Below are 19,040 nucleotides of genomic sequence, written 5' to 3'. Positions count from 1 at the left end.
TCGAACGAGACGTGAAGTGTAACGAAGCTAAGCGAAAAAGTGCCGGGGGAGTAAAGATGCATTTTAAATTTCCTGAATACATTCCGCGCCCGGGGGATCTTCACCAACGCGTTCGATATCTTGTGCTTAGAGTTGACTTGAACTGGTGGAGAAACAACGCGCGTTGCGTATTCACCTTTTTTTTTCAAAAGGGATGTTTTTCTACTTATTTTTTGTGTCCTGACTTTGCGACTTTAGTGTTTCGCGATGTGCAAAGAAAAATAACATCGATACCTCAGCCAACAAAAGCATAGAAATCTCGACGCAGTTCGATACCCCTGAACGCCGGAGAACAAAATGATTACAATAAAAACGAGGGTTGCAACTGAGACTAGAAGAAAATCGTAGCTCTATCCGGATTCCAAGCTTTCCCAGGGGAACACTCAAAGACCTAGATTCCTAGGTTAAAATGTGGTACTCTAAGAAATGCGAATACAAAAAAATTATAAAGGGATAATGATATAATTGATAACGCGACGTCACAGTACACGACAGAACGGTACGGTCAGAGGAAGAAGAATCTACAGGCACCTTGGTCAGCCGCTTTGTTATTTTGGCGACGTAACATTTTAAGCTTTTTGCAACATGTACCCTTTCTGTTTCCCTTTAGATTGTATTGCGCAGTTTTCTTGTGTTGAATTGTTGTATTTCGTCTAATAAAACGTTTGAGCATCGTAAAAAAATAGTATCTGGGAGCTTAGTTTCTGAACGTATTCGCACCGCAGATTGCTGTACTTGGAGCGAAAACCCACGCTGCAGGACCAAGGCATCTTGAGCTCAATCACCACCCCTGTCCGTTTAGATCTTAATGAGAATCGTTCCGGCGTGCGGTGCTCCGATCACTAATGCATGAGTACACGCCGAAGACTCCAGACAGGCAGTCGTACTGCACTGTCTAATTGTATTTGCTACAGCGTGGACCATTGTCGTCATACATGCACAGACCGACCTCGCGTTCTCCAAACAAACAACACTTTAGTTTCTCTGCTTTGTTATCGAGGATCGCATTGTGTGCTCTGGGATTGCGGTTGACCAACAAGAATTTATATGAGTTTCTTTTATTTTTTTTTGCATTTAATACATACATATTAAATGTAACGTGGAGAAGTCTGTCAGCCACAAGCTACAACTCCAACGAGTCAGCATTAAATTTCAAGCGTGAGATTATAACCCACGAAATACCTTAAAACGTTTTCTTTCTTTTTATCAGACTTCAATACCAATGTCGATGACTCCAAACATTCATCTATCTGGGAAACAACACGTCGGAGCAATCGCAAAGTCACTCTAACAAAGCCTAGGACCGAAACTAAACAATAAAAACAAAACTTAGAAGAAAACAGCAACTGACAAAGGCTTGACGGCAAACATCGAAAGGCCATCAAGACTTGACCAAGTCTCCAAATCTGTCGGCCGGTCCCAAAAGCGTAGCAACAGCTGGTCGGTCCGAACTGGAAGAAGTCGTAAAAAAGGAGTGGAGCAGGCAACAAAAAGACCTGGCTTCCTATATAATGCTAAATGAACCCAAGATCACACAAAGAAGGCAGAGAGGTGATCCGGCAGAGCTCCGTTTATCGACCACTCTCTCTCGTTCACCTGACTCGTGGATTTCGGAGCGCTAGGAGGTTTTGGAGAAACGCCGAATGGCGGAGCCGCTGCACTCGAGTATAAACCGCCCAAGGCGTTGTCTTCCTGCCACACGAAAGAAAAAAAGAGAGTCCCCCCGCAATTCCGTGTAAACTGGCCAATGAGTTCGACGACACACAGCTAAACTCCCAAAGATGAGGGTACGAACAAAGAGAACAGAGTAGGATTCTAGATCGAGATGCTTACGAAGGTATATCTATAGTCTTTATATACCGTTTCAATTAAGAGACCGGCCGCAGTCAAATGCTAGCGTCCGATAGAGCTAATCAAGCAGCGCCAAAAGTGAACCATCATGGCGACGTCAGCCTAACCAATCACGCTCAAAGAAAAAAAGCTGAGGGGTCATGCGGTTTTTGCTGCACGTGATTTATTTGATCTGGGATAGCAAACTCACAAAAACAAAGAGTAGCGAGCCACATGCACCTCATTATCACCTCGCAGCCAATGGGATTGCAGCATTATACCGAATATGAACGCCGACGGACCAATCACAAAGCAAGAGGCGTGATTAACATAAGAAGACGCGCCCTTCCTTTTTTTATAAGCTGTCAGTGACTAAGTATTTTTCTTTTCGCATATCCAGGTGTGGACAAGTGGTACTACGGGTTATAATATCGACGCGTTCTGTCTCTTCGATGAGAATGTCGCGAACTATTCTCGTTTTTTCTTTTCCCCGCGCATCAAATTTATAAGATTATTGATTAGCCGCTTAAAAAGGCACATCATTGAGGGCGGATGTCCAGGATGCGGTTGCGTCATGAGCTGTTTTTTTCTTCTCTTTTTTTATGAGGAGGCTAAAAAACGATTTATACATGATTTAAAAGAAAAAATCCGCTAAGGGGCGCGGTCGTGAAGCGCAGCTTTTGTTAATTTAATGGCCTTCCGGGGCACGTATCGCGTTTCGGGTGCTTTTAATCCCTAGAATAATTCTCGTGTTTCGTCGCCAATTATCACGCCACTCCTATTAATACCTTTCGTTCCCTGGTCTACAAGATACAAGGTCCCTGAGGAGATATAATTTTAATGAGTAAGATTTGGAATAGACGAGATCAAAAGCGGGTGAAAACAAAATTTCGGCGTTCCCGTGGTGATGCCATTGTCGCGATAGTCTCAGACACCTCGTATTATAGGAGTAAAACCGCAAAACGCCCATGTTTATTTGAAAGAAGTAGCCCCAGAAAGTAGGCTGTACGGATTTCTTAGTTTAACTTCCTCAAGATCTCAAGATCCTCAAGAAAGATGTTATAAGTGTTGGCACGAGCGATGTCTAAACGCCGTTATAACCATTACAGTCAACTCACGCTTGATTAAAATAAAAAGAAACACAATTCTGTGATAACTTTTTTTTAAATTTTTACTCTTATGGAAAACAAAAGTATCTCAATCATATGTATAACATACCATCGATATTTTAAAAGCTTCCAAGAGAAATTAACAGCAGCGCACGGAGACACCGAAGAGCACTTTGACATCACGAGTGGTAGCTTGTTAAACATAAACTTTAGGGTTTAACAGTTACCGTGTAAATATATTTAATGGCACGCTGGCAAGGAAAAATATTTTCGAGAAAAGTTACATTCTATTTTTTTTTCTCACTTTTATTTTACCGTGTGTTTCAGCGAACATCGGTCATACTTTTCCCGCGAAGACTACCCTTAAAAGAGACAAACGATTGGTGTTTTATTAGTCACTGTTTAGTGTGGTGCGTAGAGATTCAGACAAATGAAATTTTTAATTACCACTGTATAATTATCTTGGGTTGCCAAAGGCATGGTAGCGCTTTATTGGACGAGGACAAAAGAAAGAAAGACAAGACAGACACGAGCGCTGTCTGTCTTCTCTTTCTTTCTTTTGTCCTCGTCCAAAACAACGCTACCATGCCTTTGGCAACCCAAGACCAATACCAACTTGCCCAGCATACAGCTTTAATAAGTGTAATTATCATATTTTTGTTAGTAAATATGAACCTATGGCACGAATTAGAAACTTGCTCAGTGTCACCGGAAACGACCTAATCAGTCAATTTAAGAAATACTTTAAAGGCAAGGAAGGCGTGGTGGTGAGCAAAAATTGCAGTGTGTGCTGCAGGAGCAAGGGTGGCGAAGCGAACGTGCGGGTGATGAGAAACAGAAAAAATCGTGCTGGGGTATCAAAATTGAAAGCATTTTCAAGAACTCAAAACACAGCGCAGGCGCTACAAATGTTGCTTATTTGACCGATTTCGCAGCTTTCGACGATTCTTCTAAGTTTCTAATTCAACCAATATGTTCATTTTCGGCAACAAAAATACGCTGATCATTGAAATTTGATTACAACCTTAGTTATCCTAAACACTTTGCACCTCAATAAACAGCCCTATTGACATTGACCCTCACGGCACGTATCTTATTCCTGTGCAATGGGTAGTTTTCACCCAAACAATAATTTGACCTATGTTCGGTTAGACACCCGGTTTAATATCTGAGTGCCATCGCCTCTGACAGAAAGAAGCTCAAAAGAGGCCTACATTGTATGTAACAAAAATATTGGTAGGCTTCCGTTTGCCCTAAACTAGTTTAAAAGCTACATGGGGCGCATTTACGACATATTTAGTTTTTTCCGCTGATTTGCAAACTTACGGTAAAGCTCCTTGCTGAAGGTACTAACTTCCGTCTATACAATAAGCAATTAAAATGCAGATGGGAGAAAAGATTGCATTTCAACATATAGCTATCGTTGAAGTAGCTTAAGGTCCCGAACGAACGCCCATTTTCGAAATCTTGCCTTCCTCATACATTTTCCCTTTTTTTTCACCATGGGTGGGCGCTTATTCGGGATTTTACGGTAGTAGTTACGCTACTATTTCCTCAACCGTGAACTGTGAGGTTTGTGCTTTTTGCGCGTGCTAACACGACATTCCTTTCAGTGGTGACGATAGTGAGGTACGTATCATAGACATCGGTCCTCACCCGAGGTGTCCTCCCGCAAACACGCGCACAGGTGTAACCATTCTGCTGTCCTTGACGGTGTTCATGCTGCAGCTTGCCGAGACCATGCCTCCCACATCGGACGCCGTGTCCATTATAGGTGCGCCGACTGACTCGTCCACCATTCCTCGGGGTTCGCTGCTCGTCCTATCACCGTGCTACCCGGCTGCCTTCACTTTTGACATGATTGTTTCATGGCTCATTTGAGTTTTGATGTTGGCGGTGTCTGTTTGTTCTTCATGTTTGAAGCGTTTCGTTGTACAAGCCCATTTTATGTCTGCGTAGCTGTGGATGCTTTGCCCTTAGAAATGCATTGTGTTCTTATTTTTATATTGTTCAAACGCCTAGAACTCCTAAGTTGTCGGTATTCAGTAAGTTTTTAAAGGTTCCCGAGTCCGCCCTTCACTGAAGAAGACAGAGGTATCAAAAACCTAACGCCCTTAGAGTAAACAGAAGCAGTGATGAAGTGATACTTCCGATGCGAAATTCAACCCTATTTGAAATAAAGGGTAAAAATGTAATCATGAGCAGGACAAAACGATAGAAGAGTCATTTCAAGTAGTATATGATAATTGTCCGTCTCAAGTCTTCTTTGTGATCGACTGAAACCCAACGGATCTGGACTTTGGAAACCGCATCCAAATAGACGTACTATTTATTTAGATGGTATGTTAATGAGGAGTATTAGAAAGGCAGGTTTTTCGGGGGGAAACACTCCAGTCTCGATTTCTCGTTCAGCAGTATTAAAAGGCCACGGTCTACTTTGGGCGATTTAAAAATACGTCGCTCTTACATTAGGCGCGTCGTAGTTTAAACTCTAATATAGGGTGATTTAATGAGGAATGATTAGATACAGGATGAATAGTAGGGGTGACATTCTTCCGGGAACAGTCCGAGCTCTCTGAATGCTCGTCGAGCGCGCGCCACTCTGCGGTACCACTTCTTCTTCCTAACAATATATATATATATATATATATATATATATATATATATATATATATATAGATATATACATTTATTTATTTATTTTTTCGAACGCTGAGGAATTTGTGAAATCCGACGTTGCAACACAAATAATCATAACGTTCCTGGTACGGTGAACCATTGCAAAACAAGAAATAGCTGTTCTGAGGTCAGAGCATTCCCACGGAGATCGTTCAATGTCTACGTCTCGTTCAGTACCACACACACACACACACACACACACACACACACAACAGCCGAATTCAGACGTAGCAACCCTTTCCTGCGGGGCACCGAGAGGGCCGTCGATTCCCGTGAGAGGTTGCGCAGGTGCAACGCGACCGACTATTCTACCTCCAGAAAATTCCCACGGGGAGGTTACATTTATGGTTAGGCTCAAAGGGAAATGAAATTCCGCTTTAGGAATACTTTTGTGCCACGGTCCGGTTTTCTAGACACTTGGCCGTTCCTAAATTTGCATTGTGGGTTAGAAAATTTGTTTTAAACATACAAACGTCGTACACGAATGTAACTTGACGGCTGCCGATTGAGACAGTCCCTCTAATCCTGCAGAATGTTCTACTGCATTATGTTCCGCCACAGTAATTACTGTCTATACTCCGTTTCAAGCTAGTCGAGAGCAGCCGAAGGTATACGAACACTTGAAACCAATCAAGCAGAGTCGAAAATGCACCTTCACGGCGCTTGTCGTTTTTGTGTGGTTGCGACCAGCTAAACCAATCAGGAATTAGTGCTTTCGACCGGCTAAGCCAATCAAAAATTTGCGCTTGTGACCGGCTAAACCATTGTGGAATTAGTCCTTGCGACCGGCTAAACCAAGCAGGAATTAGTACTTGCGACCGGCTAAACCAATCAGGACTTAGTGCTTGCGACCGGCTGAACCAATCATGAATTAGTGCTTGCGACCGGCTAAACTAATAAGGAATTAGAGCTTGCGACCTTCTAAACTAATCAGGAATTAGTGCTTGCGACCGCCTGAACTAATAAGGATTTAGAGCTTGCGACCAGCTAAACTAGTCAAAAGAAAGCCAAGGACCACGGCGCGTTCACTGTTTTCGTGACTCGTTTAACCCGTCATCACAAACCACAAAGACGACGAGCGCTTTTTTTTTTCTTTTTCCGAAGTTGCACGAGCAGTCATGTGATTTGACGGAAAGCCGTTACCCGCTTTTGCAGGGGTCACCATTCTTCTGTCGTTGATGGTCTTCGTGCTGATCATATGCGACAAAACGCCAGTCACATCAGACGTCCTGCCGCTCTTAGGTGCGAGTCAGTGTCGTCCTGTGAGCTTCCGCGTTTAACTTTTTCTTTTTTTTTTCTTTTTTCTTTTTGTCTGTTTGTTCTGGAGCGAAGTTTTGAGTGTATGCACTGTGCAGATCGCATCACGTATTTCGAGCCGAGTGTTCGCTCGCTGTACTAATTTCTTTTTCTTGAGGTATTTTTTACTTGTGATACTCCTGCCTGCGTCCTTCCTTTCCCTACGTGCACTTTAAATCTTAATTACGATAAATTCGCGTCAGTACTCGATTAAACTATAGTTCTAAATAATACGAGCTCCAAAAAAGTACTTATTTCTACTTTCAATTATGACTTTAATTTTGAAGAGTTGTACTTATAATTTCAATTATAACACTGCTTATGCATTTACTTTTTAGGTGCCGAGGTAGCGTTCATGACTGTGTTGTAATAGCCGATGTCAACTTGATCTTTTTTTTTGGTGCTAATCTATCAGTTAAAAAAATTATATAATGGGCCGATTATTTTCAGTGAAATATCTATTTACGCTCCCAGGTGTACATAGTTTCCAGTGACACTTGGTGTGCTTTTTGGTCCCGACATTTGACTTTCTGTATACGTAAACGTTTGCTAAAGTGCATGCTCCTAACCGTAACATGAAATCTTTTCCGTAGTTTCCAAAGAAAGGATATACAAACAAATGGCAGTAAATAGCCATATTAGGCTAGTTACCTAAAATGAAAAACAGTTTTTAAAGAATTTCTTTTAGTTTACTGGCTTTTATTAGAACGCCATACTCCAAGCCATCCATGCAATTTTTGTGGGGATAAGATCTAAAGTATGAATTAATGCCAAGAGCTCCTAAGTACTTAGCAGTTCGATTTAAGTGCCTTATTGTGTTATTTTCATTCAAATAATATGGCGCTCCTTAAAAAGTGCAACAATTTGTTCCATATTTAATACTGAAAACTCTGCCACTTTACGCTGTAGAAAAAAGTACACTGGTATTCTATAGCAAAAAGGTAAAGCGCGAGGTTAAATATCTATTTTTGCCTACCGGGAAATTTTTGGCATATCACTCTTCATTCGGAAAATTTAAGACAATAATATGCAAGCCTTAAATTGTGCACAGAGCATAAGCTCAATACTTTCAAACACGTGGCTCCATGTCGCTCTTTGACCAATTCTCATCCACTGCACAGAAATTGCCGATTGATGCCGACTAAAAAATATTCTCGGTAATTTAATATAACCGATGCGTTAGCATAAATGAACATGGTTATGTAAATATAATATATTTGACTGACTCAATGAGAAAAAACACCAACCTTGTGAGTTAAAGGCCTTGGTTTTAAGAATTCACGCTTGGAGAGGTTCATTCAATGTAAACCAGGCTTTTGTGGCGTGCTTCGCTCACTTGTAAATTCCTGCTTTAAATTTATCTAAACTTCGACGACCTCATCCAACAAAACTTCTTTGAGAATTTTTTTTCTTATCCTTCAGCTCAATAGGTAGAAGTGTACGGCACCCAACACGCCTTCAAGTCGATATTTGCTGCATGTGCGCCTCTAGTAACTCTTGCGCTTGCTTCCGTGGCCAAACTTCTGCTGTAAACAGGAAAATATGATCCATAAAACTTGGGTACCACCAAAGTGCGTTATTAAATAACGATCGGCAAAGCTTCTTTTTTCTTTACTTGCACTGTTTTTTTTTTTTGAACGAGAATTCGATATAGGTTACTTCAAGTTCTTGCGTTGCGTCAAGGGTTATAATATTTTAAGCCCCATCCTGTTTCTTAAACTTTACACTCGGAATAAAGTCCCAGCTTATGGAATTTAACGAATGTATCGTGTATATATTTTTCGTTCCCGGAGATATGTATATAAACTTAGATACAAAGCCGGTGTATATTTAAAATTAACGTAGCCTCTCGAGGAGAAATTATGCAATATAAAGATATTCATTTTACATAATCCAGCGAATCTAAAAATGCACACTTATATTGAAAAACAAATCTGTGTTAATATAATTTAAATTCTTTAGAGCGAAGGACAAAAACAAAGAGTTTGAAACATATTTCATTGCTGGATCAGCCCTCATTTAAAACATTTGTTTTATAAGCACGTGTTATGGACTTCCAAAGAGTAATGATTTTCAATAGATAATATACTCGGAGCAACCTTAGAAATACGCATTTGTTTTCGTTTTTTTTAAACCAAATTTGTGATTTTTTTTATTACAATTAACGTATTGTGTTTAAGGTATCTATTTGTCTTGCGATTTCGAGTTTGGCGACACTCTACTGGTACGTTGATACATACGATAAGAATACTAATCAAATACAATTTGTCACAAATAACCATAAAGGTTCCCCCTTTTCCAAACCATATAGCACGAAGACAACCAACAAATGAAAGAAATGGTTTTTGTTTTGCTTTCCTATGCTCCATTCAAACTGCTGCTCGTTAGTGCAACTTCCGTCCCACTTGCCATTCATATTATCAATCCCTGCTCATAACATGAAAGAATGGCAATACAAAATATTCAAAAGCAATAACCATTGCTGGCAAGCTAAGCAACGCTGGGAATTGGACACAATTACCCTCTCATAAATAGATAAAAGAGGAGATGACTCAAATGGTTCTTATTTTTAACTAGGCTTAGCTTAAGCCAGCTCGCGTGTTTATTAATGTTATCATTATCATTTCGTAAACTCCTGGGAAGTCGGGTCAATTCGACCCTTCTAGTTTCTATTTTTCCCGGATGCAAAAGCACCTGAGCGTCCCGCTCACTAAACTCGGTGTAGGAGCTTGATGTGACTCGCTTTTTGTAACTTTGCAATTAAGTATCGACTTTCGCTCATTTAAACGAAGCTCTAAATAGTGTACCTAAACAAAACGCTATGCACTGCTTTCCCGCCGCACAAAGTTCTCTGGCGTTTCTGCACGGGCTTTGTTGCACGCCTACTGTTGCTGTAATGCGCATTTCCCTCTGTTTCCCTCTCCATTATGGCATGCCGTGTGTTTCCTTGTGTTTGCTCTGTCCTTGTGCTGCCAGAAGTGTATAAGACTGAGGTTCGATGTTAACGTAAGTAACGACCTCAATTTATATAGTTACGGGGTTATAGTCACTAGAGTTTCACAGTTATTGGCCCCGTTTTTTTAAGTGCTAATAGGGTGTTTTTCTATATTTTACAAAACTGTTTTTTTTTAAAAACAGCTGTGAAACATACAGCAATATGAATTGCGCAGGGGCGTTATACGACCAAGAGGACATAATATAGAGAGAGAATGCTTAATATAGGTAAATTATATATACCTGAAAAAAATCTATTAGGGCAAATAAATGTACGATTCCAAATAAAAACTCGCTGAGTGTCATCGAAAATCACTAAATCGATCCACTTGAGAAAAATGCAAGGTGCGTGGGAGGCTCAGCGGTGCGCCAAAGTTACCATTTGGGTAACCGTCGGGATGCTTGTGGTGAGTAAACGTGAATGATGATCGAGAAACGGGTAAACCGTGCGGGCGCCCTTTCGCACCACTAGCTTTGCACCTGTTGCACGTGTGGTGACTTTTGGGGCACCAACACTCTTCCCACCCGCGCCAAATCTTTCTATAATATACTCTAGTCGTTTTCGATGACGCTTAGAAGGTTTCGACTCGGAATGATATATTTGTCTCTGTTAATTCGGAGGTTAATTAACGAAAATTAATAAAATAACCGACTTATCGTGGCGAATATTTTCCTATATATTGACCACCAGGTCCTATAACTCTGCTGCGCAAACCGCAATAATGCAGTTTCATGGAGTTTTTTGTTTGTTGTACACAAGAGTGTAAGATTAAAAAAACAAAACAAATCACTGTATACGCCGCATTTATAGATATCGCTTGTTTATACATTTGTATTGTATGTCTATAACAGGCTTTGACAATATTTGAGGATGACTTAATTTATTACGGGTCGACAAGTGCACTACAAGTTTCATATAGACCTGCAATGAAGTGCATAATTTTGTTTGTCCCGTGAGTAAATGGTAGCATATCAATAAACGTCCCGTGCGTCGATTTTCCCTCATATCATTCGATAAGCCAATCGCTGCGAGTTACTAATACATCTGCGTTACGTGCTTTTGTAGAGCTGGTTGGTTCATGCTTGTTAATGCCGATAGCTGAATTCTGATGAGGCACGAATGTAAACGTCTGCATAAATACAGCGGTGATTGTGTCCACTACTTTACTATAACAGAATTCATAAAATTACGAGCCTGAAAAAAAGGAGCTTTGTCAATGACATGGCAAAAAACATGTTCAGACCTAGAAATGAACTTTGCGTTCTGACGCTAAGCATGCCGTAGAGGCTCGAAACGCGGACGCGCTATGCTTACGGAGACTTAACGTTTCGGTCTCGACATATATACATATTTGTCCTTGTCATTCGCCCAACTTCTCGGTAGAAGGCGATAGTCACTTACCCACTGTCATTCTAGCTCAAAACGCTAAAAAGAATGGATGGCAGCGGACATTTTTGAGTGCAAATGTGAGAAAATCGACGCACGGGAAATTTGAAGGATGTAAAATGCATAGCCCTATACTGGCGGCCAGCTATAATCTGCGGTCAACATCGCAATTACCATTCTATGCACAGGTCGGTTTCTAACGGCTAGTGTTATTTTTTTTCGTGTGCATGGTAGAATTGAAGATTGTAATGAACACAAAAAAGTAAAAAAATACAAAAAACAGAGGGTGCATAGAATGTGCAGATATGTTATAAAAAGCTCAATATGTTGTTTCTCTTTCGTTTCCTTTTGAGTCTCTTTTATTTGGAAGGACTTTACATTGCCAGCCATTAATTAAGTATTCTTGTACAGTTAAGCGTACAATAATACTTAATTAGTGGTTGGCATTTCAAATTCATCCCTATCAATTGGCAATAGCCTTTCTGGTATATTACTGCATACAGACATTTGATAAATATTAAATTCCGTTGAACTATTTCCCGCAAAATGGAACCAAGTTGTCGAAAGTCAGGTACCCCTTGTAGAATACTTTGAGAGTTCTGGATGGTCTGCTTTCACGTAAAGCCCTTCGAAAAGCACATCGCCGCAATTGATGAAGGGGGCTCGCCGAACTACGAGGCTAAAATAGCTCCAGACCTAACAAAGAAAAAGCAGTCTTCTATGGAAAACTGAGCAAGACGTTTCGCTTGAGTACGTAATGTTGAATGTGCTGAGTTTTTCTTTTCTTTTAAGGGGAAAGGGGGGAAAGGGTGAAACATGTTTTCAGCCTTGTCATTCTCCGAGTTCCCTTCGTAGATTGCCGGCGATTGGTTCTCCCAGTGTTTACGGGAGAGTAGACGCAACCGAGTTTATAGAGTGAAGGATACCCGACTTTACATCGGCGTTTTAAGATCAGCTGCTTTACACAGTCTAGGACATTTCAGAGTCGCTGCCACACAAGAGACAAACGTGTTGGTCCGTAAAAAAATAATGCCGAAAAGCAACAGCGTCCTTACTTTTTTAAAAATGTTATATGCATATATGGGAGCAGCGTTCCTTCCGTCTTTCCACAGGTTATTACACCCACCCTCGTACACTGGTATAAACGCCGTGGCGACATTCGTAAAACATTACGCAGCGTCACAATTAACCAAAAACTGAGGCAGGAGTTGTCGTTGAACAAGCCTAACAGCTAGAATTTTAAACACTGGTTATAAATAGAAACCAAAACATTAGAAGCGCCTCAAAATATTAAACCTATGTTATGCACACTGACAAAATCCGTTGTTTTTGCAGAGCACTTTGGTGAGCGAATCGCTGGAGGTTGTGGGTGGAGCTCGGAGGATGAAGAAAAGGAAAATATGTTCTAGGCCCAACAAACAGTCGGCACATACAAATGTCCGATCCGTTACAGTCAATGTAATGCACAAACTTAGTTTTTCAGGTCTAAACATTTTTAGCCTCGTAATTTACTAAGCTTCCGCCACATCTCCATGGTGCTCTGCGGGGAAGTAGACATTCCGGATACCTTAAAGTGTTGGAAACATTTATCCTAACAACAATAAAATCTTTACTTTGATCATGATTTTCACCTCTTTTGAGCGGAAGGAACACTCCCGCGAACATATCGTTTATCTTAGCACAAAGTTACCACAAATAGAGCTGTTAGAAAGAGGCCTCATCTTAAGGTGTAAACATTACGTCTCGTGGAACAATATAAGGCAACTTACATACTGCGAAATTTCGGTAAAACTGGACGTCTATTGCAACCATATGGCACTGTTGTTGTCCTGGACGAAGTGCGGTTCCAACACTGTTGTCGCCATGATGTTCGCGATGTTTCCGAGGTATTTGTAAGCATATACTATGGACTAGGGGTAGATAAAACTGTTTGCGTTTTGTGCGTATAATTACAATATATAATCTAACAGTGGGTTTTATTCGCTCGCGTACAGGAACTTATTTCGCCTGCATCATGATCATGGTAGCGTTCTCTGTGGTCATGACAGTGGTGGTGCTCAACTACCATCATCGAAATCAAGAAACAACCGAAATGCCTGCTGTGGTAAGTTCTGAAATTCTGGTTCTCGTATATTGGACGTACATCACATTAAAGTAGGTACATGGGTTACCTTGTACGAACAACGTATAGCCTACTTGAGAAATGAATGATATCCAGCGGAAGAACCTTCAACATTGACCTAGCCTCACTAACATTCCTGAAATTATTACCTAAATAAAAAACACACTGTAGCTGATGGTACCAACAAAATCACTGTAAAAAACAGATGGGTTATGAAAGAGGGCTCTCATAAAACGATGATGAAAACGTATTTAAAGCCCTTGTGACCATCTCAGTAATTTTCAATAAAAAAAAATCCGTGGCTTTAGTAGCAGGTTCAAATCACTGCGGGGGTGCTCACTGCGGGGGTGCCCGCTATCTAATAATTTTCCAGTGGTGAAGATTTCAGTGAAATATAAGAGAATTCTAATTTGTCTAAGCTGTTCCTCAGGCTTTCGCCGGGGGTGCGGCTGATTTGATTCGTTGGTTTAAATATAAAGCCATAACATCTTCTTTCATTTCTGTTTCAACACAGTAAATATAAAAACATTGCTCGCAGCACCACGCGAAACTCAATTCTTAATTTGTAGTCCACGTAAGTTGTGCACTAAAGTTATTTTTATTGCTTCGTACTCGTGTCAGTGTTAAGCGAAGTAACCAAACTAAATAGACCCTAACGTACATTATAAAAACATCTGGTCGTAAAAGAACTATTACTGGTTCTTCTGCTTGTTCATATGGCACCCAAAAAAGTTATTTTAAGCACCCCTAAAAGGGGTATTTCGTGAAGAAGCAATAATGGCTCCTTTAAAGCTTCTTTTTGATGCGAAAGACGTCTTCATCGCCCAGTTGCCTTTCTAGTGCGCCAGGGGGCGATAGTGCTTGAAACGAAACCATTTTTCACGAGCTGAAAGAGATGTTGGAGCTTCGAAGAACCTTTCAAGAACAAACTTTTTAGAGTGTACACAAAAAAAAAAAATCTCGTTTATGGAAGAGCCTCCGACGCCTCAAGAACTCTTTCAGCTCGTGAAGAACGGTTCGGCCTCAGGCACTATCGCCGCCTGGCGTACTACAAAGGCAACTGGGCGATGAAGAACCTTTTCGCATCAAAAAAGTAGCTGAAAAGTGCCCCTTATAGGAACTTCACAAAGCACCCTTTGAGGGGGTGCATAAAATAATATCTTTTTAGGATGAAAAATAGAAACAAGCAGAACCCCTAAGGGTTTTTTTACGACTCGATTTTTTTGGTGTAGGTTACTAACGGGTGGTAACTATTGTCAACTTTGTGGTTCTCTTTCAAGTTTATATTTTAGAGCCGTTCGTACCAAAACGCTTACGTAAGCAGATCGGCGCCTCCTAAGAAAATTCGAAAGTTTTAGTTGTACTCGTGTAAGACGAAAAAATTAAATAGTGATTTTTGATTTTTGATTATGGAGTAGTTGGTACTTTATGTAGATGGTTGGATGGTTTGAAATACGCGGTATAAGGGATTGTTTATGTTATTTTTTTGTGTGTTTGTATGCGTGTGTGTGTGTGTGTGTGTGTGCGTCGGTGTGTGTGTGTGCGTGCGTGCATTCCTTTGCGTTCAATGGATATTCGTTGAGCCCAAAGAATTATTTGATGACAGAGCCTATTAAACAGGTTATTTTTTCGGACCACTCATTCGCCATTTGCAAAAATATATTGAAACAGAACATAGTAGGCTCCTGAACGGAATGGATCGGTTGCCCCAACGGATGAATCATTACGGTTGACCCACTGGAGGTCTGGTGGTGGTGGTGCAGTGTCTTCGTTGGGAAATATTTTTCAGCGCATGGCGGAAAATGTAGAGATCAGAGGCGTCTAAGGAAGGCGGTAAAACACATATAAAAAACGAATAATAATAGATCAAAATATTTCCGCACCTACGCCGGACTTATTCATCACTTCGGTAGCCAAGCTGGTTAAACACAGGCTCCAGTTCTTACTCAAATAACTACCAAAAACGGCACTCAGTCTCAACTATTTGTCAGCCCGCCACTCGCAAAAGTGATGGTAAAAGAGACAGTGAACAGCGGTTACGACATCCGATTCCGCATAGCTTGATCATGAATTGCTTTTACATTGTTAGGATGAGCTGAAGGTCCAGTCCGGTATGATCTCGTTTGGCCTTTTATTACAGCGTCACCAATTTGTCTTGGAATGCAATAATGACGTTGGTTTATTCATCTTTTCCCGATAGCTTCACAATTAACATGGTCTAACAAACACGTTTCGGCAATGAAACTCTCCCCTCATCATGGCAGAAACGCGGACAGTTATAGTTCATAGCAAACATCGAAGTAGGACTGAACCATCGAAGAGCGCGCTACAACAAAGGTGCCAAAAAAAAAACAACGAAACATTGTCCCAGCAGGGTAGAAAGCTGGGCTAGTTGGTAGTGGTTCATGATGAAATAAAAGGTGCACAAAACGCGAGGACAAAAAAGGCGACACGTACGTGAGACGAGCGCTTGTCTGTAGTACGTGTCCTCTTTTTATCTAGGTTTTTTTTTTCGCTTTTTATTTCATCATGAAACATCATCGCAGCGCACGCTTCGTCGGAGTGGCTGCCGAAGCGTACGCTGCTATTTCAGCTTGCGAATGAACGTGTACCACACAGATGCATGTGGTTATGACCACGGTGGAAGAAGAGACTAGTAGATGAACGACTTCAGCTTGCCTGGGTGCAAGCGCGGTGAAAGTTTAATCGCGTTTCTCGCAAACGCCGTGAGATGACGCAACATGTCCAGAGCAGAGGTGGCAGTAATGAAATTACGGTAATTAAGTCACAGTAATAGTTATGCAGTAATGAGTAGTGTAATACATTACATATGTGTAGTTTTTGTAAGGTAATAAATTACTCTGGCGCCGTAATGGTAATGAATATTCAAAATTACATTTTTGTTTGTTTCAGGTATATTCTTGAGCGCATACAAAAAGCCAAGGGCAACTTCTTTAAAAAAAAAACAAAAAAAACACAGATAACGCAAGATTAGGGGCTGGGGGGGGGGGGGGGTGAGGGAAAAATATATATCAAGAGAAAGGTACTATGTGACTGATGGACACGATTGATGAACGGAAAAAAGAAAGCACTATGCCAATTGGAAGCTTTGAAGTGTTGGTGAAGCACACTAAAACACACAATAGTAAAAAAAAGCAAAAAAAAAAAAGCAAGCTGGAGCAGCTACGAGAATTTAGTGGGGCAACCCTCGTTCCCGAAACAGCTACGTCGCCTCTATCGCAAGGCTGGCCTCCCCTCCCCAACCCAACCCCACCCCCCCCCCCCCCCAAAAAAAAAAAAAAAAAATCCAGATTTTTTCTTTTTTTTGGAAAGGAGGTAAGTGCAGGAATGGAGGCTGAGGCCGAGGAGTTTCATGATAGATCAACTACCAACGCGGCATTTGGTTAACTTTCACCCCCCCCCCCCCCCCCCCCCAAAAAAAAATCAACATGTTTTCCTGTTTCTTTTTTTTTACATCAAATTTGGGCAGCTGCTGGTCTCTTGTTCGCTTCGGTATCGTGGGGGTAGACAAAACAAATCAGGCAACCGTATCTATTCCACCTGTCCTAAACGTCCAGGCATAGCGAATAAGTAAATCACCTAAAGTTTTGGAATAACCCTAGTAATTGTCAGCCATACCTCTAGCCTCACAAGCTTACCTCCCTTTCCTCGCGATCAGCTTCGCTGCTCTTTAAACCCGGTGTGACAAGCTTCAAACTGCGGCTTATGGAGATAGAATATTTCTATTGTGAACATAATGATCTCTAGCAAGAAAGTATCAATTGCCCATTTTTGTATGAGAGTTATAATGTATGTCCTGACTTTTTCTAAGTAATTTGAAATTGTAATTTATTACTTGTCTTCTGTGGTGATTTCTAATGTAATTCACAACATTTCAGCCGTATCATTTAGAGCGGTTAGTGATGCGACGTACTTGAAAGATAACAGTAACTTGGGGCCAGCTCTGGCCCAGAGGCATCTTAACGGGCACCAGGGGCGCCGATGGGAGCCACTCGAGGAACTGTTCCTATTCGAGCGCGCTTTCAAGGGTTCGCCGCCCGCGACCGCGCCTGTGCAAAGGCTCCTATATCGATAGTGCCCCCTGCCGGAGTGGAGCGAAGCACCAGCAAACTTTGGCCGCCTCGAAGGGCTTTTCTCTCCTTCCACCATGATCATGCCTATGTAGAAGCTGGCTGAACAAAAAATAGTAGCAAAGATGTGCTTATAAATGTTCGAGAGATTAATCGGAGAATTAAACATCGCCAGCAAGAGCCGATATGACGGTCTGTATACGTGCAAAGGCACGGCAGGCGCATCGGGCCAATCGGGCCCCAGTTGGACACGCTCGGAACTTTTCTTTCGCACGCGGCCAGATGGAGCCAAAAGGAAGGGACCTCCTTTCGCCGAACGTTACTTGAACGCTTCGTCGAATAAACTGCCATTAGCTAAATGTCTTTTGCTCGCAATAATATCTCCACGGCAGAAAAGGAAAAGCGACCGCACTGCGTTTTTTTACAGATCAAGACAGTTTTCCTGGTTTGGCTTCCTTGGCTGCTACGTATGGAGCCTCCCGGCCAGAAGCCAGGCCGTCGAAGCCTTTTCCTGAACAGCAAGATGAAGGAGTTCGAGCTCAAGGAGAGGTCCTCGCGGAGCCTGCTGGCCAACGTGCTGGACATCGACGACGACTTCCGCACGGCCAACAGCTCATCGGCGGCCATGTTGGGCGGCCACACCGACTGCCGCTCGGCGGCCGGCGCCCGCTCCTACCTCGGTCAGGACATGGGGCCAGCCGGAGGAGCGTCCACAGTTCACGCCTGCGTCCACTCGTCCAGGGAGCTAAACTCGATCCTGCGAGAACTGCGGTTCATCACGAGCCGCATGCGCAAAGACGAGGAAGAGAAGGAGATCGTCGGCGAGTGGAAGTTCGCTGCTATGGTCGTCGATCGCGTGTGCCTCATCGTGTTCTCGGGCTTCACCATCATCTCCACGTGCGCGTGCCTTTTCTCGGCACCGCACTTGGTCGCGTAGCTACCGCGGGAGCTGAAGGCGGCTCGTCGCAGCGTGTTCCTTCGCGGCCCGCGTCGCAGCGTCACCTTCCCTCCCCGCCCCTCTTTCTCTCTTCCAGACGTCGCTAGGGTTCAACGGTCTTCTGACAACAGCGGTCAGGACGGCAGCGCCGCAGCGTCGGTAACGGGCTCTCGGAGAAAGCGCCTGCTGCGTCCAACTCCTGCACTGCCATTCAGGCCCCGTGTCCAGTTCGTCGCAGGGAACTACGCGTATTTTGATCCTTTTCGTGCTATAAAATTTTTCAATAAACGGGGGAAGGGGAAATGTCCCCCAAAAGAAAAAAAAGCGGTGAAGAACGCAAGAAGCAAACGAGTTTACAGCGTGCGGCTTGGCCTGGAGCGAAGAAAAAAAAAAAACATTCTACAAAAGGTGCTAAGAGAGCTGTGGGTATCGAAGACCGCCGTGACAATGTGTTGCTTCCAAATAATATTAACAGCGGTCTACAAGAGCTGATTATTCGAAGAATATAGAGTGGCTGAAGCTGAAGCGAAAATGTACAGCAGAGACAACAACCTAC

The 19,040-nt window shown here is 42.2% G+C and overlaps 1 protein-coding gene across 1 annotated transcript in view; it reads left to right on the top strand.

Annotated features, from left to right (window-relative positions):
• Positions 1–18,827, top strand: part of LOC115314061 (neuronal acetylcholine receptor subunit alpha-7) — a 97,183-nt gene extending 78,356 nt beyond the window's left edge. The window contains exons 7-9 of the mRNA XM_042290423.1: positions 4,666–4,752; positions 13,329–13,438; positions 17,975–18,827. Of these exons, the coding sequence (XP_042146357.1) occupies positions 4,666–4,752; positions 13,329–13,438; positions 17,975–18,484 (707 nt within the window). The 3' untranslated portion in view covers positions 18,485–18,827. The remainder of the gene's footprint in view (positions 1–4,665; positions 4,753–13,328; positions 13,439–17,974) is intronic.
• The last annotated feature ends 213 nt before the right edge of the window (positions 18,828–19,040 follow it).

The sequence above is a fragment of the Ixodes scapularis genome, unplaced genomic scaffold (genome assembly GCF_016920785.2).
Source record: "Ixodes scapularis isolate PalLabHiFi unplaced genomic scaffold, ASM1692078v2 PGA_scaffold1__304_contigs__length_218370807, whole genome shotgun sequence".
In the NCBI taxonomy this organism is placed as follows: domain Eukaryota; kingdom Metazoa; phylum Arthropoda; class Arachnida; order Ixodida; family Ixodidae; genus Ixodes; species Ixodes scapularis.
The sequence above is the reverse complement of the archived record's forward strand: the minus strand, read 5'-3'. Positions and strand labels throughout refer to the sequence as shown.